The sequence below is a fragment of the Hylobates moloch genome, unplaced genomic scaffold, assembly GCF_009828535.3.
Source record: "Hylobates moloch isolate HMO894 unplaced genomic scaffold, HMol_V3 SCAFFOLD_4, whole genome shotgun sequence".
Lineage (NCBI taxonomy): Eukaryota > Metazoa > Chordata > Mammalia > Primates > Hylobatidae > Hylobates > Hylobates moloch.
The window spans coordinates 38,038,066-38,059,084 of record NW_026652279.1 but is presented as its reverse complement, the minus strand read 5'-3'; the positions used below and the strand labels follow the sequence as shown (position 1 = coordinate 38,059,084).

The 21,019-nt window shown below is 48.1% G+C and overlaps 1 protein-coding gene across 2 annotated transcripts in view; it reads right to left on the bottom strand.

The window, feature by feature from the left end:
* Positions 1-21,019, bottom strand: part of MYLK (myosin light chain kinase) — a 226,436-nt gene that overhangs the window by 49,537 nt on the left and 155,880 nt on the right. For both annotated transcript variants that reach the window (XM_032149992.2, XM_032150000.2), the window contains 4 exons: positions 20,253-20,339; positions 4,910-4,960; positions 3,992-4,119; positions 1,884-2,037 (listed from right to left, as the gene is read on the bottom strand). In XM_032149992.2, coding sequence (XP_032005883.1) covers positions 1,884-2,037; positions 3,992-4,119; positions 4,910-4,960; positions 20,253-20,339 — 420 coding nt within the window. The remainder of the gene's footprint in view (positions 1-1,883; positions 2,038-3,991; positions 4,120-4,909; positions 4,961-20,252; positions 20,340-21,019) is intronic.

Below are 21,019 nucleotides of genomic sequence, written 5' to 3'. Positions count from 1 at the left end.
CTGTACCTACTTCACACTCCCATGAGTGGCACTGGAGGACAAGTGTTTGAAAGTTTAGAACTAGTTCCCACATATCCCCTGATGCATTATGTTACTTTGTTCAGATTAGGCTTCAGTTTCTCCTCGTAAGGCTGGAAACATCAGTCCTGTCCATCCTAGTCCTAAGGTGAGGGTATGAGATGAAGATAGGGGAGAAAAACTTCTTGAGAACTAAGTCAGGGAATCACAGAATGTCAGAGAACAAAGTCAAGGAATCAAAGACCAGCAGAGAACAGAGGTGAGGAATCATAGAATATCAGGGAATAGAGTCAAGGAATCAGAATGTCAGAGAACAGAGTTGGGGAATCATAGAATGTCAGAGCTACAAGAGACCTTAAGAGTCAATGTCTCCAACTTCTAACTTCATGTCTAGATACCTCCATAAAAGAGATTCCAGGGGAAGACTTCTAACCACCATAGCCACACAAGCCCTGCTACCAACAGATCCTTTTGTTCTGTGTGCCCACATGTGTGGGCACCAGGAACACACAGGAAAGGCTAGTTTGCAGGAAGTTAAGGTTGGGATCAGCACGCACAGCTGAGAGTTTCGTGCACTGCATAAAAGGGGCCTAGTGGGGGCATCTGGGCCAACCTGTCCTCCCCAAGGCCAGGTCATGAGCTCTGAGGTGAGGCTGGGGGTGCTGTACCCTTTTCACTCTGCCCAGCGAGGCCTCTTTTTCTAATTTTCACAAATGTATCCTATAAGCTTGAAAGCCAAGGACAAATGGAAAACCTGCTCCGGTCTCATGCACATATCAATAAATGCCAGGTCAAAGGCTTTCACATGCACAACATATGAAGGCCCACAAATGCATGAGGCATAGAGTCTACTCTCTCTGTCTGCCCCTCTGCCTGCTCATTCTTCTGCTGTCCCAAGCACCTGCCACACTGGGAACAACTGGAGCAGAACATGACAACAGCGGGAGACTGGTTAGAAAACTCTCTTGATGCTCCAGGAGAAAGCTGACCAGGGCACGAAGACAGTGGTAAGGGAGGAGAGGAAAAGTGAACTTGAGAATCAGTCTGGAGACAGACCCCACTCAATCCTGGGATGAAGGAGGTGATAAGGAAAAGCGAGTGGAGTCAGGATTGGGAGGTCATGGTGACCTCAGAAGAACAGTCCCTGCAGACTAATGGGGCATGCAGGTGAGGCCATAGGAAGCTGGAGGGTGCTGGGGGGTGAAGAAGCAGAAGTGCAGTAGAGACTCACCCCTGTCAGAGAGAGAAGGTAGGGTGGCTAGAGTGAGAGAGAACATTGCAGGAGTTATTAATGCCTGTGCATCTGGCTAAGATGGCGACACCTATGGGCTGCTGGGAGGAGCCAAGAGAGAGGAAGAGGTTGAAGACAGAAGTAGGGATGGTGGAGCCCCCAAGGACCTGGGGTCCAGAGCACAGGAGAAGGGAGCAGCCTTCGGCAGGACCAAGGTGGGCCATCCCCAGAGCCTGGAGACTGGAGTCAGGATGGGGACAGATACAGACACCTGTGGTGTAGCGGCCAAGAAGTTGACCAAGTTTATGCCTCATGTCTCGTATTTCTCAAATAAGCTGGATGTCAAGGCCTGAGGGCGGGGAACTCCAGGAACAGCTATCACAGAGAGGTGTTGATAGAGACAGGGAAAAGGCTTTCTGCCCAGCCTTGGCCCCTCTGCTGAGCCTGGAGGTCAGCAGGGTCTAGCAGGGAGTCTGTGGGTTGCCGTGATCTTCTTTCTGTGGTGCCTTATAAATCAGGCACAGGAGTGGTGAGAGATAATGGGTGATGAAGTCCTGAGGCCCACGTATCTTGCCTGGGGGCTCCCTGCCTTCCCCTTGCCCCAAGCTCCATGCCACCCAGCCACCAGACTCACCCACGACAGTGAGGTTGACCTGGGCCTGCCTGCTGCCCAGCTTGTTCTCCACCAGCAGTGTGTAGCAGCCGCAGTGCTCCTGGCGCGCGGCCAGGATGGTGAGCTTGCTGCCGTTCTCGCTGTTCTCCACCTTCATGTGCTCGCTTTCCTGGATCTAGGGGCGGAGGATAGAGCAGGTGCTGAAGCCTTAGGCCCTCGGGCCAGGAAAGGAAGGGGGCTCCTCCCCATTCCCTACTTCCTGAAGGATGCAGCTGGACAAGCTGTGGGGGGCTCGGTCTGGTCTGGACTCTGCACTTCCCCCTGAGGCCCCTTCTCTCTTGCATCCAGATCCAGCTTCCCTGAGGGTGCCAGGTCTGGGGTGGGCAGGGAGGGTGTGGAGTAGGGGCAGGATGGATGAACTAGCTGAGCATTCACTGCTCCCAGAAATATCCTGGTCCCCCTCTGCCTCTCTGGAATGGGATGATAGGAGAACACATCTCAGCAAAGTCATTCACAAAGTCCACTCCAGTGGGTTCTAACCTCTTCTGTGCTGTCCAATGCTGTAGCCTCTAGTCACATGTGGCTATTTAAATTTTAATTAGTTAAGTGGAAACAACCCAGATGTCCATCAACTGATGAACAAATAAACAAAATATGGTCTAACCTGACAATGGTTTATCATTAATTCATTGAAAGGAATGAAGTACTGATTCATGCTACAATAAGAATGAGCCCTGAAAAGAGTATGCTAAGTAAAAAAAAAAGAGAAAGCTACACAGAGAGAGAATGACATAGTGTATGATTCCATTGATATGAAATGTCCAGAATATACAAATCCATAAATACTGAGAGTAGGTTAGTGGTTGTCAGGGCCTGGGGGAAGGGGAGGAATGTCTGCTAATGGGTCTGGGGTTTCTTACTGGGATGATGAAAGTATTCTAGAATTAGATAATGGTGATGCTTGCACAACCTTGTGAATCTACTGAAAACCACTGAACTGTACACTTCAAGAGGGTGAATTTTATGGTATATGAATTAAATCTTAACAAAGCTGCTATAATAGTTTTTAACTAATTAAAATTATTCGGTTCCTCAGTTGCACTAGCCACATTTCAAGTGCTCAATAGCCACATATATATGGCTGGTGGCTACCATATTGGATAGCACAGAGATAACACTTTCAACATGGCAGAAAGTTCTGAAGGACAGAGCTAGGACTTGGCTAAACGTCTCTGAAAAGTGATGAGATTCCATCTTATTTCAGACAACAGTAGTCCAGATGTCGCTCAGGGCAAACATGCTCTGGGATGCTAAAGGCGAACTTCTCATTTCCATCTTTTGAGACCAACCCTACTTTCCTCCCTGTCAGTACTAAGTGCTCATCTCTGGGCCTAGCAGAATTTGAGTGATTTTAAAACAGAGCAACAGAGGGCTCAGAATAAATCTTCACAACTTCCCACTCCCGTGCCAACCCACCATTCCAGGGTCTCTGCTGATCATGCCTACAGGCACACACTACTACCGTGGATTGGTGGAGCTGCTGGGCTCCCCAAGTCCTTTCAAAGCTGGTTGTCTGGAAATTCAAACATTTTTCCATAGGAAACATTATGATAAATTGTAGCTAGATTTCTGGGTCAGTCAGACACAATTCCATTTATCATACAAGTCTTCTATCCAAATACTCACATTTGCTTTTGTCCCTTCAGCATGTGGCAAGTTTAAGTGGTTACAACAGACAGGAATCAGTGGGCTGGCACAGAATCATAGCAAGCTCATGGAGTCTAAGGGTCATCTTGGGTCACAGGCTCGACTTTCCTGACTCTGAATAGAATTCTAGACTGTGCTATCAAACCAGATGAGGGCCATGGATGGTTTCTACTTTTCCCCTCACACTTTTCTCTATTACGCAAGTTGTCTACAAAGGCAGGGATTATTGGTAGATTCAGAAGCAAAGGTCAGCAAGAACTCAGGTTTGGCAGGTGAGCAATGGGTAGGGGAGTGGCCTCTCCCATTTCTAAAGCTATGAAGAGTGAGGCCATCTCCAGCACGGCATTTCTCATCCCTTTCGGCCCAAAGGCTGTGCGGGTTATTCCCAGCACCCCCAATGCCCACCCCATACCATCACTGACCTGCTTTCGGAACTTCATCCAGGTACAGGTGATGGGCTGAGTGCCTGTCACTTTACCAAACAGCTCCACTGACTCTCCTGCGCGTACCTTCTGGTCCTCAGGGAACTGGATGATCTGAGGGGGCATTGCTGAGGGAGGACAGGGAGAAAGTGAGGAAGGCAGAAGGGTCTCAGGCATCCTGATCACATTTGATGCCATTGTCCACAGTGGTCTGTTGGCTTCTCTCTTGGCTTCCGGAAACTTCAGGGTAAGACTGAGGGGCAGTGATCCTGCTGCAGGACATCCAGGTTCATGGACCTGCTAGGTTTGTTCACCTCTTCATTCTGATTCCCTCAGAAGTGACCCACACGACTTACATAGCATGATTCTCCATTCATGAGTTGTAGTGGAATTTGTGTCTTACCCTAATTTTTTGAATTGATGTCCTAACTCACTTATGAATTAAGCAGCACCTTGCCTTCTAAACTCCAGGTACCCCTGGCTGGCAGGCTCGATTCAAGTCCTCAAGTGTCACCCAGTGGAAAACAGACAAGGGCTCCATATAACAAGGACACACAGAGCCGGACACAAAAACCGCCCTGAGAGGGTCATGTACACAAGGGTAGAGCAGAGGATGGACGGCAGGGCAGAATTCGCAGAAGGGGCAGGCAGGAGAGCTGCTAGTCCTGTATGATGCCGTCAACATGGGAGGCAGACGGAAAGACAAAGCTGTGGAAGGGGACCAGGAGCCAGGCTGTGCAGAGGCTCTCCACGAGCAAACTCAGCCTGAAAAATGCAGAGCAGGAACTGAGGGTGGGGATGGGGTTGCAGTGGGGTGTCTCCTGGGATCACATACCCAGGTGTCAGTCTAGCAAGGTAAAGGCAGAACCCCCATGGCAGATGACTTCTTTGACCCCAGATAGTGCCGTGGTCAATTACCTGCCTTCGGAGGTGTCTTGGGGGCAGGTTTCTTTTTCACAGTCGCATCACCTGAAACAAAGAAGTCCACAAGTTATTTCCTGTAGTTCTGTTTTTTCACAAAGCTCCTGATCCTAGGAAGATGCAGTCCTGTCCACTGGTCCCTCATCCAGGGAGGACTCTTACTTGAACATGTCTTCTCAGGCTGAGCACGGTGGCTCACACCTGTAATCTCAGCACTTTGGGAGGCCGAGGCAGGTGGATCACTAGAAGTCAGGAGTTTGAGACCAGCCTGGCCAGCGTGGTGAAACCCCATCTCTACTAAAAAGACAAAAAAATTAGCTGGGCATGGTGGTGTGCACACCTGTAATCCCAGCTACCCAGGAAGCTGAGGCAGGAGAATCGCTTGAACCTGGGAGGTGGAGGCTGCAGTGAGCAGAGATTGCACCACTGCACTCCAGCCTGGGTGACAGAGTGAGACTCTGTCTCAAAAAAAAGAAAAAAGAAAGTAAATGAATATGTCTTTTGAGAGATCACCTTGCCCTTTCACACAGACAACCTCACAGACAAAAAAGAATATCAGTTCTCAGGGACCTATGAAAGGGTCCCTGAAGCCTCCAATGAGATTAAAAACTCTCCAAAATGCTTGTGCTCCCATAGCCCTTTTCGAAGATGATAATGCCACACTCATTAACCACTCTCTCACCCTAACTTTCAGGAAACTCAGAAAGGAAATTATGTCATGTCAGATAAACCAACTAAAATTAGCCTTTGGTGTGGATCCAAGGGTTGCAAGCTTCCTTTGGGTCACAGACTGTTGACTGGTGGCTTTCATTTTTTTAAAGTTTGTTGGATGGATGAATGGATGAATGAATAAATTGGCCTCCTCCCTTCTTACTCCTACTTCCTCCAAATAACTCAGATGAGAAAAATGACTCAAACAGAAAAGATATGCAGCACAAACCTATTCACTTGGCTAAATCACAATATAGTGCATGTGCAAAAACATCTTGAGCTGTCTTCATGGCTTGTTTCATATTTCTTCCGGGTCTTTGCTCAAAAGCCATCTAACCTATCTATCCAAATGAAATGAAAACCTACAGGCACACAAATACCTGTATGCGAATATTTGCAGTGGCCTTATTCATAATTGCCAAAAACTAGAAGGTATCCAAATGGATGAACCGTGGCACATTGATGCCACCAATAAAAAGGAAGAAACTACTGATACACAGAACATGGATAAAACTCAATGATTTCTCTTTTTCTTCTGCTCAGAGAAGCCAAATTCAAAAGGTTACATACTGTATGATTCCATTTATATGACATTCTAGAAAAGGTAGAACTATAGGAATGGAGAACACATTAATGAATGGTTGCCAGAGGTAGGGTGGGGGAGGGGTGGGCTGCAAAGGGGCACAGGGAAATGTTCTGTGGTGACAGAACCAGATCTTGACCATGCTGGGAGTCACATGATGACATTAATTTATCAAGACTCAAGGAACTGTGCACTAAAGAGGGTGAAGTTCACTGCAGGGAAATTATACCTTAACATAAAAAAATGAGGAAAAGCCACTTCATCAGTGAGATCTTCCCTAACCATCCCATACAAACGGCAGCCCTGCCCCCAGTACCCCTCATCCTTCTCATCTCGCTTTATGGTCCCCCCACCCCATAGCACTTATGACCATGTGAAAAACTATATCTTCACTTATTTATTTACTGTCTGCCCTTCTCCTCCTCCTAAACTGTGAGCTTTTTGAGGCCAGGGACTTTTTTGGTTCACTACTGTATATCAATGGGCCTGGCACACAATAATGATTTGTTGAATGAATGAGTGGGATAATATTAACAATTATTCATCCAGATAGCTTCACCTCTGCAGATGAAGGGGAAGCGGTGTCATTGGCTTGGATATGGGTTGCCCTGTGACCACAGGCAAATTAGTAACTTGTGGAACTTGTGCATTTCCACGACGGGACGCGTGCTGCTGCCCACTGAATGCCCGAGGAGGACTGCATGAGGCAGCGATCCCTGGCAGGGGCACACTGAGATCACCGAGCTGATGGCTGCCGGCTGTGTGATTAAGCCCAGGGTGAGGGTTTCCACCAAGTTCACTCTGGCTCATTGTCATCGTTGATCCATCCGTCCATCCCCAAAAAGTTACTCAGGGCCTGCTGTGTGCCAGGCAAATGCCAGTCAGTACACACGACTAACCTGGGTACTGAGGAGGAAACCAAACAATGTAAGAAATCAGACCTCAAGGTCTTAAATGTCAAGACATGTGGTCCACAGGAAAGAGGAAAGGCTTTTTTTTTCTTTTGCCATAAAGGACATTTATAGGATAACTGGCAACATCTGAATAAAGTCAATAAATTAGAGGGTAGTCTTGGATTAGTGTTAATTTCGTGTTTTGATCATCAAACTGTGGCTTTATAAGAGATCGTTCTTGTTTTTCGGAAATACACACTGAAGTATTTAGGTGTAGAGGGTATCCTGTGTGCAACTTACTTTCACACTGTTCATAGTATATACATATATATGTGTGTATATATACGTGTATATATGTGTGGAGAAGTAGAAGGAAGAGAGAAATGGAAAAAGAGAAGAAGAAAAAGAATATATGAAAAAGCAAGGCCAGGTGCATCGGCTCACGCCTGTAATCCCAGCACTTTGGGAGGCTGAGGCGGGTGGATCACCTGAAGTCAGAAGTTTGAGACCAGCCTGACCAACATGGCAAAAACCCATCTCTACTAAAAATACAAAAATTAGCCAGGTGTGGTGGTGTGCGCCTGTAATCCTAGCTACTCAGGAGGCTGAGGCAGAAGAATTGCATGAACCCGGGAGGTAGAGGCTGCAATGAACTGAGATTGTGCCACCACACTCCAGCCTGGGTGACACAGCGAGACTCCATCTCAAAAAAAAAAAAAAAAGCAAACATGGTAAAAATGTTAACCTTTGAGGAATCTAGATGAAGGGTATATACAATAATTTTTCATGCTATTTTTACAATTTTTTCTGTGAGTCTAATTATTTCAAGATAAAAGTTAAATAGAAAGTTATAAAAAAAGATGTGTTATTCAGTCAACGTGATGTGGCTGTTTGAATGGAAAAAGAACACTGTTGGTGGAGGAGATGGTTAGTTAGAAGGCTAAAAGATAGGATGTAAGATGGACCTGAAGGCTAGGGAAGGTCTGAACTGGAGAAAGGGGAGAACTCACAGGTCAGGAATAGACAGTGGCTCAGAGGTGCGAATCAGGGTGATGTCTGGTGGAGGCTGGCAGAGCACAGGGCTGATATTGGACAGCAGTGGTATGAGGATAGTGGGCACTCTGAATTAAAGAAAATTAAGGTGAGGCATAGTGGCTCAGCCTGTAATCCCAGCGCTTTGGGAGGCAGAGGTGGCAAGATCACTTGAGGCCAGGAGTTTGAGACTAACCTGGGCAACACGGCAAGACCCCGTCTCCGTAAAAAATAATAAAAACAGCCAGGTATGGTGGTGCCTGCCTGTAGTCTCAGTTACTTGGGAGGGATTGCTTGAGCCCAAGAGTTCGAGGTTACAGTAGCTATGATTTTGCCACTGCACTCCAGCCTGGGTGACAGAGAGAGACCTTATCTCAGAAAAAAAAGAAAGAAAATTGAAAATTGGGTTCCTTGGTTGCACTAGTCACATTTCAAGCTCTCAATAGCCCTATGTGGTTAGTAGCTATCACATTGTGTTGACATAGGACATTTCTTTCATCACAGAGAGTTCTGTTAGACAGTGCTGGCCTCAAATGCTAAGCTCAAGCGCTAAGGCTTTTGTCCGGATTGAACAGCGAGTCCTCACTCAAACAGTAGTCAGGCTGGGCTAGAGGTCCCTGATAGGTCTTTCCAGCTCTTGGGGGACAGATCCAATTAGGAGGCTATTGCCATACCTTGGAAGGCACTGATCAAGATCCATGCAGAAAAGAAGATGCAAATGAGAGGCAGAGGAAAGTTAAAATAATTTAACGGGCTAAACAAGAAGGAGGTACACAGATTACTTTGAGATTTCTTGCATAGATACACATGGAAAGTCATATTGAAGAAATATAGAATTAGGAGTACAAGATTAATATTTCAGCTTCAATCTGTTTGTAGGTTAGAAGCCCAGGATCAGAATTCCAGAGGGAGGTTGGTAGAGACTGGAAGTGAAAGATTCCAGAATTAAAGAAGCCATTAGAATGGAAACCTTGAAGATGGGTCAGTTCTTTGGGGAAAGAGAATGCAATGAAAGAGGAGCGGAGGCCAGGGTTTGATCCCAGGTGTGTCCACAGTAAAGAAGCCGAGACACGGGAGAGGGCTGTGGAAGGACCCTGAGAGCAGGAGGAGCGTCGCCACAAGCAAGGGTAGAGGAGGACAGATGCTGGGAAGAGCACCAGGTGTGCCCAGCATGGAGTGAGAGATGGTGATGCTGGAGAGGCCAGGTTTCATGGGACAGCATGGTCCAAAGTCACCCCAGAGATTCTTGAGCAAACAGTGGGGAGTGAAATAGTCAAGGATGCTGGAGGTGAAAGGACAAACAGAAGCAAGGAAACAAGAGGGAATATGAAGCTTAGGTTTCTTCTGAGGTGAGAGAAGAGAGAAGATGACAAGGTGGAAGGCAACGGTTAGGGCACAGTGGAGAGGGAGAGCTCAAAGACACTAGAGTGAAGAGCGTGGGGAGCCAAATCCTTTGGTGGGGGAGACCAGATGGGATATGGGATGCCTGTGACTGGCTGAGCCACAGAGGCCCTGCCCCTCTTTGTCCAGGACTGTTGGGAAGAGAGAAGCCCTCCAGGAAAGAAGGGAGGGCTTCTACCGGAGCCCAGATCTGATCTCTGGAGAGAGGAGGCCATCTGTTCAGAGGAGCTACGTGTAGGGCTGTTGTCATGGGCTGAATTGTGTCTCCCCAAATTCACATGTTGAAGCCCTAACCCGTGGTACCTCAGAATGTGACCATATTTAGAAATAGGGCCTTAAAAGAGGTAATTAAATTAAAACGAGGCCATTAGGGTGGGCCATAGTCCAATTTGGTGTCCTTATAAGAAGAGATTAGGAAGAAGGGGGGGGAGAGAGAGAGAGAGAAAGGAGCAAGAGAGAAAGAGGAAGGGAGAAGGAGGGAGGAGAGCGAGAGAGACCAGACAAACGCACACACAGAGAAAAGACCATGTGAGGACACAGGGGAAAGACTGCCATTTTCAAGCACAAACCTCAATCTTGGACTTCTAGCCTCCAGAGCTGTGAGAATCAATTTCTGTGGTTAAGCCACCCAGTCTGCCGTACTTTGTTAAGTCAGCCCTAGAAGACTAATATAGCTGTGGATGGGCATCATCACTGGGGTGGGCACCAGTGGGGTGGGCACCAGAGGGTGTGAGAAGGAGGTTGACAATCCCTGGGGTGATGAGCTAGGAGCGCAGCATGAAATCAGGGGACTCCAAAGTCCTGCCCCATACTTGGTGGCTCTGGGTAAACCCATTTGACTGGAAGAGAAGCCCTAACTAATCTTTCAGTGTCACAGTTAAATAGGATTGAAGGCCAAATTTTTATGTTTGTTCTGTAAATTTGGAGCTACCATTGTTTGAATTGGTTAGCATTTGAAACTGGCTTGGTTCCTATCAGTAAAAACAATTTTGAGTGTTAACAATGTTTTATATCCTATTCTATACATATTTTATACGATCATCTGCTGAAATCCACTAATTGTGTGCTGGGCTTATAGGGGAAAGCACTGGGTTCTAAAACCCGGTTTCTCAGGGGGAGCATTTCACTTGGCTCTTATCCCAATCGAACACAGCAGGGAGCATCATAATGTTTCCACTTTATGAAAAAGGAGATGGCATCTCATAAAAGTCTGGTGACTTGCTGGGTTCATAAAACCTGATGTTCTGGAGCTGGAAATGGGACCTGAGCCTCCTGCCACCCAGGGTATGGAATAAATAAAATTTGTTGTAAAGAGTTAAGCTACATTGTAAAGAAAGTATAGCATATAGTGCATGTTCTTTTTTTCTTTTTCTTTCTTCTTTTTTTTTTTTTTTGACACAAGGCCTTGCTGTGTCACCCAGGATGAGTACAGTGGCATGATCACAGCTCACTGTAGCCTCAACCTGCTGGGCTAAAGTGATCCTCCCATCTCAGCACCCACTCAGCTAATTTTTTGTAGAGACTCTCTATGTTGCACAGGCTGGTCTCAAACTCCTGAGCTCAAGTGAGCTCCCACTTCGGCCTCCCAAAGTGCTGGGATTACAGTTGTGAGCCACCATGCTCAGCCTCAGTGCATGTTCTAACATCAGCCCCTTCCCCCACTACCCCCCTCTCTGAAACAAACAGATCCCCAGAGGACTTCTCTGTCCTTTGGGACAAGTTTGGCCCTTTCAGCTATGTGGTACCCTGTTGGTCAGTTCAGCCTTACACTAACCTGAGAGCTCTCATGTGGCACCTGTACTTCTTCTCCCCAGTCCAGGTCCTCAGAAGAGGGGACATTCTGCTGGTCCAGATACCCAAACTCGCAGTACTCCTTGGCTCACTAAGTAGTTTCCTCTCCTCTGGAGTCACTCTTATTATCTTATTATTCCTGTCAGCCCTTTGTCTCTCATCCTCTTCTCTGACACCCTAAACTTTGTGTACCAGCCAGTCAGAGAGGAACATCCTAGAAGGAAAATAAAACCCAACCACTTTTGCAAACTCCATGATGGCTGCTGGCCATGGGACAAGCAGGGAGGGCAGAGCACGCCCTACTCAGGCTGCTCCTCTGAAGAGGGGCTCAGCTACCTCCTTTAGGCAGTCAGCCCAGGCAGCACATCCTTCCTGGTAGAGCACTGCCCCGGGGTACTGTGCTCATCGCTGCCCTTTGAGCTCCTCTTTCCGTCCCCTATTCTCTTGCCTCCATTTCCCCTGAAGCCAGACCTCTCTCCTGAGCCCATACCAATACATCCAACTGCCTGACCAGCATCTCCCAGGGAGATGCCAAACACGTACTGCCAGCCCAACATGTGCAAAACCAAATCCAAGACCTTTTCCCCAAACCTGCTCCCTGTCCCCATTTCTCCCAAGGCCCCCTCCCTGCCCATATCCACTGACTAATGCCTGTTGTCTACACCAACTAATTACCTCCTCAGTCTGCCAATTTCTATCTTCCCACCATCAGCATTGTAGTCCCAACTGCATCACCTCCTAGGCTTCTGGTCCCCTGTCCCCCATCACATTTGTCACTCTGTGGCCAAAGTGATCTTTCTCAAATGCAAATATGATGTCACTTCACTGACTGAACCTGTTCAGTGGCTGCTCACTGCCACTCAGGATCAAATTCAACTCATCTTACAAGGTCTTTGAGCTCTGTCCCTGGCTTTCATCCCCAACTTTCCTGCTTGCTTTCCCAAGAGGGAACAACTTTCATCACAACCTCAATACTCAATATCAGTGGTTCTCAAAATTTAGCCTACATTATGATTGCCTGGAAAATTTAATAAAAACATAGATTCTTGGCTTCCAGGTGCTGGTGCTGCTACTGCTGCTGGTCTCTGCACCTTCCTTTGGGAAGTGCTGCTCTGTAATCTACATGGAAAGTCTTTCAGTTTCTGCAACACCAGGCTCTTGCCTTCACTCCTTTGCACATGCTGGGCCCTCTTCTCTTGGATGGCTCTTGCATATTCTTTGGGCAGGTCCCAGCTCATGCACCACTAATGCCCCACTGGGTTCATGGCCCTCTGAGGTAGCTCCATCACAGCATCCATCAGGCACTGCTATTTCAGAAACCTGTCCCCAGCATGGACACGCCGTGGCAAGCTTCTGGGGACAGGGATAGGATCTACCTTCTGTATCTGCAGTGCCTAGCATAGTACCTGGCACATGCCTGATAAATGGCCATTAAAGGAATGAGTGAAAGCCTCAAGGATTTCTGTTAACCTGGGAATTCCCAAGGAACATTCTCCCCCAGCCCTGGGCACTGATGCTGAGAAATATAGCCCTGGGAGTTGGATTTTTATATAACTTTCTGTGAAAAGGATAAGTCTCTGCTGTCCCCTCTGGGATCAAAACTGCCAGGCGCTGAGCCTTCCACTCTAGATAGGAGATTGATATTAGAGGAAGTGAAATAGCCCAATGAAAACATGAATCAAAGCATTGGATCTGGAAGCCTCCTGGGAAACCTGGAGCAGGGGTGGGGAGGCCAGCCTCCTAATTGTCCAGGTAATCTGTTCCAGCTGACCCAAGCCCTAACCTAGTCCTGGGGGAAAAAAAGGAGGTCAGTAACCCACAGAAGTTTCCAGATGCTCAGTCTGAAGGCACCTGAATGCCTTGCTCTCAAACCTGGAACATCGGCAGGGCAGAGAGACCAGAGTGAACATTTGCAAGATAGGTGCAGAGCCTCAAGTTGGGTCTCACAGTCAAAAGGTCTGAGATAATTGAAAGCAAAGGAGAATTAGGGAACCAGCCTTACCAGCCTTGGGTACAGGGAGGTCCCTGGATGTCTGCCTCTCTGGGGACATTTCCCTTTTTAGGTAGGTAGTTAAAAATAGACATCAAATCCTTCACAATTCCCAAAATCAGCATGAACTTTCTGCCAAAGGCTCCTGAAAAGGACTCTGGCTGGGTTGAGCATGGAGTGAGCACCCACGCCATGAGGCTGTATCAGAGCAGGGAGGAGGTGGGGGTACCTGAGGATGGAAGGCTGAGTCCTACCACACTGGCCCTGGGTGACCTGACCCACGCCCCCACTGCACAAGCTGGCCTCATCCAGTACATCCTTACAGATATGTGGAGGAATATTGGTCATTTTCTCAGAACTAACATCTCTGGGCAAATTTCTTGCTCACCTTCCTCAAAGCAAGGGCTGTCACACAAGAAGATTCCAAAGAAACACCGCTCCTCTGATTACATCCATTCCCAAACTCCCAGGACACAGAGCGTCAGGATGGTTGTGAAAGAGGTGTGCTGGGCCAGGGGTGCCAGCATTGCTTGGTGGGTACCCTCCACGTCCCCCCTCTGGCCAGTTCACTGGCTTATGGGAGACACTGGGAGAGTTGGGAGGAGTAGTGGTTGGAAGTCATAGGGTCACACACCTGTGGGTGGGAGTGTGCCAGGTAGGCACTATTCCTCCTCCCAGACCCACACTTTGGGAGTAACTGGGATTTGGTGCTAGCTTTCAGAAACATTCATGGAAATAACCCAGCCTCTCTCCCAGGGCCCCACGTCTTTCACTGTCAGGCAAGTCTTGATGCCAAATCCCAACCTCTCTTCCAGCCTTTTGAATCCCATCAGGATTGAACATTCCCCATGACCTGCAGAGGAATGTTTAAAAAAAAGATTTGATCCTGGGGAAATCTTGCATGGAAAATGGACAGTTTTTAATGTCCAGAGATGCTTTCAAATTGACACAACTTTCCATTTTAGAGGCAGACACATATGGGAGGTCTAGGCAAAGATATCTGACAGTCTCATAATCTGGGATGTTCCAAAGTGACTGATGTCAGAGGTGAAGCTCAGGCCAAGGCCAGGCATAGACTGCAAAGGGATGTTCCATTGGCATCATCCCCAGTGACAGAACCACAGTGGAGGCAGGGACTCTTGGAGCATGGGAACTTATGAACTGGTTTGAAAAATCAAATATTTATTATAAACCTACTGAGGGACCAGCTACCAAAGTTTTGGAGATGCACAGGACCCGGTTTCTGTCTTCAAGGTGTAAAAGCCCCACATGGATGCCCATTTATGTCTCTTCTGAAAGACCATCAGCTTATACAGACTGCTAGGAGGAATTCCTAGAGTCTGGTATCAAACTGGCATCACCTCATGTGCATTTCCTAAGGCCACTTCTTAAGCCCCATCGATGCCTCCTTTACACAGCCAGCATGCTTGTCTCCCCTCACACAAAATTTCCAAGAACTCCCCTGGCCATTTGGTCCCCCTCCAGCTGGGACACCCCTAAACCTGTATGCTTAAGGCCTCTTTCCCTCAAGACACTTTTGCTGCTGTGTGACCTAAACTATACTTGCTGTAGCTTTGGACTCCTTCACACTTCAGATGATATGAAGGAGAGTTATTAATCTCAACTGAACTGTGTCACTCAAAAGCTTTCCATCCAATGGGCTGATGCTGATGTCAGGGTTGGGAAAGGCCTGGGGTCAGCTGGAGAAACTCCCCATCTGACTGGCAAGGAAGCCCAAGTCCAGAGGAATGAAGGGCTTTGACCAAGGCCACATATTTAACTACTGGGAGAACCAAGATCTTCGTCTCCTGCTTTCTAGCTCATTGGCTTTCTTGCTGTGTCTTGTGCCTGAGTGTTGCCCCAGAACTGATCACAGTAAGTTGGCACCTGGAGTCCAACAGGAGTATTTCTGTCTCCCCATGTCCTACTCAGCTTAGGTGGAAGAGTGTGGGGAGTTTCTCCCCTGGGCCTGTGAACTTCTTTCCTGTTCCATCTCCAAAGGGAGGAGAGGACCCACTCTGGGCTGGAGGAGTAGACGAAGTGTTTTAGGAGTGATATTATTAAATATTCATCAACAGGAGAAAAAGATAGCCATAAAGAACATTATTAGAACAATTGACAATAAATGTAGCTATGAATCAATTAGACAATGGTATTGGTTCAATGTCAAATTTACTCTTTGATTTTGATTTCGATAATTGCATTGTAGTTATGTTCTTAGGACAACAGGATAGTTAGAAGTCAAGGGCATGATGTCTCCAATTTGGCCTAAAATGGTAGGTACCTATCTCTATCTAAATGAATAAATAAATGAATATATATTTATATATATATACATATATATATAAAATGATAAAACAGTAAAACAAAATGTAAACAATTGGTAACTCTAAATAAAGAGCATGCAAGAGTCCCTTGTAGTATTGTTGCAATGTTTCTGTAAATTTGAAATTATATCAAAATAGATATAAAAAATTCCCATCAAGAGGCACGCAGCAAACAAACATTGAGAGGTCTCAAGGTCCAGGGAGGCAAGTTGGCTGCAGCTCTCCTTCTCCCAGCTTTAGTGGCTGCCAGACCTCTGCCAGCCCTGTCAGCTAGTCCCCACCTCCTGCCACCCCTGATGAGCCAGGGGACGTACTGCCCAGCCACGTGTGGACAGCACAGAGTACATCCTGAGACTGCGGCCAGGCCAGGGTGTAGTGGCCAGAATGCAGGTCAGGGTTGGCACCACAGTTCCACATCTTACTAGCTGTGAGACCCTGGACAGAGCAGTTTAGTTCTCTGAGGCTCTGTTTTGCTCATCCCTAAAATGGGAACAGCTATTTATAGCACAGTTGAGTGAGACTCGGCTGAAGTGACATAGATGGAGCTCCTAAGGTGCTCCCAGTGCACAGGCACTCGGTAGACTCTGATTTTGTTCAGCCTGCAGCTGTCCTGAGACAGGTGCCCTCACAATCTTCACTCTAGCATCTGTGTGGCTCCTCCCTGTCTGCCTTCTCCCCAACTGATGTTATCATTTTCTCTCCAGCCAAACCACATAAACCACATTCCTCTCCTTCTCCTTAACCTGACCCCGTTTTCCTCATCCCGAAATCTTCCCAAGCTGCTCCCACCTCCCTCCTGCACTTGTGAGTCAGTGTCTGGCAGGTTAACTTGTACTTCTGTCCACTTTCTCTCACCCTGTCCTTGCTTGGGTTGGGGTGGCTTTTCCCTCATGCTCCTCAGTGCTCAGCAGGGAGGGAGGTGTGCAGAAGAGGGACCTGGTCACTATCTGTTTGACAAGAAAATCACTCAGCCTCACCTCAGGAAAGATGAATTTCCCTCTTAGACTGGGTACTTCTCAGCCCTTGACACAGATGAACACACACACACACACACACACACACACACACACAGCCAGATCACTCATAGAATCAGAGGTGTCTGGGACTGGGGATGGCAAAGCTAAGAAAAAAAGGCAAGTTGCAGAGGTGTACAGACTGTGCAATTCCATCTCTGTGAGGCAAAAATCCAATTGATGTACTTGTGCATGTATATAAAAATGCATGGAAAAAAGTCACTGAGTATTTTTGGGGTGTGAGTAGAACTGGTAGATGAAAGAGGACTTTCATGATGTACATAGTATATTTCCATATTGTTTAAAATGGTTAAATAAGAATGTGTGCATATGTAATGTATATAATCAATAAACTAACAATCATCCTCCAAAGGGAGAAAAGAAAGGGTGCAAACCTAAAAGACATCTCCGGCTGGGCGCGGTGGCTCACGCCTGTAATCCCAGCACTTTGGGAGGCTGAGGTGGGCGGGTCACGAGGTCAAGAGATAGAGACCATCCTGGCCCACATGGCGAAACCCCGTCTCTACTAAAAATACAAAAATTAGCTGGGCGTGGTGGTGCACACCTGTAGTCCCAGCGGCTCAGCAGGCTGAGGCAGGAGAATCGCTTGAAACCAGGAGGTGGAGGTTGCAGTGAGCCGAGATCGCGCCACTGCACTCCAGCCTGGTGACAGAGCGAGACTCCATCTCAAAACAAAAACAAAAACAAAAAAAACAAGACGTCTCCTTCACTTCCCATCTCTGGGCAGCTGCCTTCTCAGGAGCTTCTCAGGAGGCTCCAGAAACAAATCCCAGGGCATCTCTCAGGCCCCCAGGGTACAGGCTTCTGAAGGACAAGAGTGTAGGGATGCAAGCAGGTGGAGGGCAGCTAGAGCCAGCCTGGCACCGCTCTCAGTGTTGGGGTAGCAGGTTTGGAGTGACGGGGATTGGGGGGTGGGCCAGCAAAGGGGTACAAAGTGGTCATGACTTTGGAGTGTGTGGAGACAAACACTCCCATTCTTTCAGGGGCAAGATGTCTGAAATTCCAACATGGGGGCTCTGCACACAGATTGAAATCCAAGTGGCATCTACTGGAGTTAATCCAGTCATGAATGTGTGTTTTCTGCAGAGATGAAGCACTTGCTACCAGTCTGCTTCTCCCCCACTAATTCGGACTGAGCTTCATTCCCTGCTTCCAGCCTCTCCACCACAGCGTACCTTGTTCTGCTCTCTGGGCAACACGATACTCTGAGGATGTTGATGCGAGGGTCCCTGAGGCGGTTCCACACTTAACAGAGGCAGCAGGGGAGACCCCCTTCTGCTTCTCAAGACCCACAGTGTGGGCACCAGGTTTCTCCCTGGAACAGCTGGTTTCCAGCTTGACTGCACATGGGGTGACCTGGAGCTTGAACAAATACTGAGGCCTGGCACCCACCCCTGAGATTCTGATGTAATTGGTCTGGGGGCAGGGGAAGCCTGCACGGCAGGGGTTTAAAAGCTCCCCAGGTGAATATAACATGCAGCCAGGGGTGCGAGCCGCTGCTCCAGACTTGGACAGTGACAGCTTGCATGGGGTTTCCACAGCCTTCTGTTCTCAGGGCAGAGAGCCCAGCTCCTGCTCTGCTCATCGTCTCAAGCTTGTTTTCCTCCTCCACAGCTCAGCTCTGACCCCATCTCACCTCCTCAGGGGCTCACTGGAGTGGGTGTGCTGGAGCTGAGGGCTGGAGGCTGCCCACCAGATCAATACCTGCACTGTAGCTTCTGCACCCAGGAGTGGGGGACAGCCATGCCATAGCCCCAGTTCACAGCCCCTGGAGCCCTTCCTACATTCTCTATCTCTTCTGCTCATGGTTTTCCATACCAAGTATAGCACGGGTCCAAAGAATATTTTTGGAAGATAAAATTATTAACCCATTCTCACTAGATTTTTCTTGGTATTATGTATGCATTTCCAACAACTTATTAAATGTCCATGCTTGATATTCTCAGGCTATCTACCTTGGTTAAGTATCAATGAGAAATTAATTCCAATTTCTCTGCCCCAACATACTGAAGGCTGAGTTCCCCCAACAGCCTGGCTGCGGTATGTTCGAGGAACCCAAGTTCATCATTAGGAAGGTAAGAATAAAACAAAGTCACAAAACACTGCGTTGCAATGGAAAAAGATTGTAGTCTGAGTTAATCAGGCTCAATTACTTTCTTCTATCAGTATGGGCAATTAGGAGCTTATCTTGTTTTTTGTTTGTTTGTTTTAAAACACAGCATGTGCTGGGGATGTTCAAGCAACTCTGCCCTCTGTTGAAACTGTAGGTTTCAAAGGATAGTTCTGCTGTCAAAGTTAGATTAAAAATTATAAGGGAAGCCAGGGTGACATTGTGACTTTTGAAACACTTCTGCCTTTATAGCCCCCTCCTCCACCAAAAAAATGTACATAGATTTAATTATATATCAAGTATTATATTTGAATTATGTAAATTACACTTTATAACTGCATGGGTATAAAGATGAATATATTCATATTATGAATTAAAACATTGTCTTTGACTTAAAAGTTCACTTTTTTCTTCTAATTTCATAAGATATTACAGCATTTGGCAGGCCTGTAAAAGCACTGTGGACCCTACGCATGGTACCTAATGGATGTGTGGGCTATGGGGAAGCTGAGATCCAAAAAGAGGGAGGTAGCTGCCTATGGTCATGGAGAGGCTCCTTTCTCTCTTGGCTTTTTCTGCCACACTGTGATTTGATTCTAAGAGAAACTGGGAAGGGCCTTCCATGAGCAAGGCGCAGCATGTGTCATTCTGAAAGGTAATCGCTTGAACAGACCCTGTACAATGGAGGAGGGAGGATGAGACCCAGACACACCTCCGTGACATTGGGAAGGAGGTAGTGGAGGAGCCAGGTGCTGACAGTGTGGGAGCTGAGGTGAGGAAGAACTCAAGGATGAGGGACTTTTCAGAGGAGTTTGGCAGAAATGTGTCCCATGGAGAGAGGTGCCAGAGAAGGCATGAAGGAAGGAACTTGGGGGCTGTGTAGTGCGCAGTGAAGAGCTCAGATTGGCCTGAGTATAAAATAGAAGTAAAGGAGCTGGGGGCAGCACCGGGAAAGACAGGCAGGGAGCAGGCCACATGTGGGACCACGTGTGCACATGTGAGCTAGGTATGTCCTGGGCATTAACATGTGGAGCTTTGCTTGTGGGTTTTGCAGGCTCTGGGGGCCACTACATATTTCAGGAGTGATGAGATCAGAGTTACAATCCAGAAAGAGCCCCTGGGAGGGCAGGGTCAGCTGGGGAGAAATTAGGAGGAGCTCTCCTAGAGTCTTGGTGGGAAGTGAAAGGGCATGAAGGAGGTTGGGTGGGGGAGGTGGACAGGAGCTCAAACAAGATGTGCAACACCACCCAGGCTGGAGACAGGCTGGGAAGAGCACTGGGATGGGGTGAGAAAAGGCCACTGGCTCTGTTACTGGGAGTTCACTGGGCACTTCGGGGTGTGGGCAGACATCAGACTTTCAGGAATTCGGGCAAGAGTGAGTGACCAGGAAGTGGGGGCTCTGAGGCTGCCCTCAGTCCCTGCGGTGCCTGCCCCTGCCTCTGCCTGGTGAAGCTGGGCGAGTACTCACTCTCAGTTCCTAGCACGGGAAGAAGAGAGCTCTTGGGCCTCCGGGATTTCATCTCTGGGGCCTTGGTGTTCTCACTGGTCGGAGCATCTGGAACGAAACAGGTAACAATAAACATTAGCAGCTGCTGAGGAAATGAGCAGAGGGGGTCTCTTGGTCAAAATCCCACCTCAACCAAACTCCTCCCCCAATTCTGAGGGCCCTTTGTGCCCACTGGGCAGAACAGTGCCTGCGTCCAGGCAACCTCTTTCACCCTCCATGACAGCATCAAAGAAGGACCGTCCACTACCCTGGGCCTGATTAATCCAGTGGGGACAGCACCGTCACCTTGGCAAGATGAGCGCACAGGCTTCCCTGGGAGCTTGGGATGCTCCCCTGGAATGCCATTGCTGGCAGAGTCACCCCTTGTTCACCTCCCCTGGCTTTCTCCTCCATCAGGCCTTGTCTCCCTCATGCTAGACATCCTGGGTCTCCTCTCCAACAAGGGCAGGAGGGGACAGGGTCCCTGCCCTTGGGCTCATGGACTAGAGGTGGCGCACAGCCTCTGATTTCTCTGACTTTCTTCTGCAGACCAAACTTTGCAGTGACAAACCAAACAGAGGCCTCTGAGCACGCAGCCAGCATGGCTCCCACCTCTGAGATGGGGTTTAGGCCCCACTGTGGGGCTTCTGCCAGGCCTCCCCCAACAGGCCCAGTGAAGCTGGGCACAGCTGCCTGCTGGGCGGACCTAAAGATGCCGGGCGGTGCCTGCCCTCAGGCTCTGCTCCACC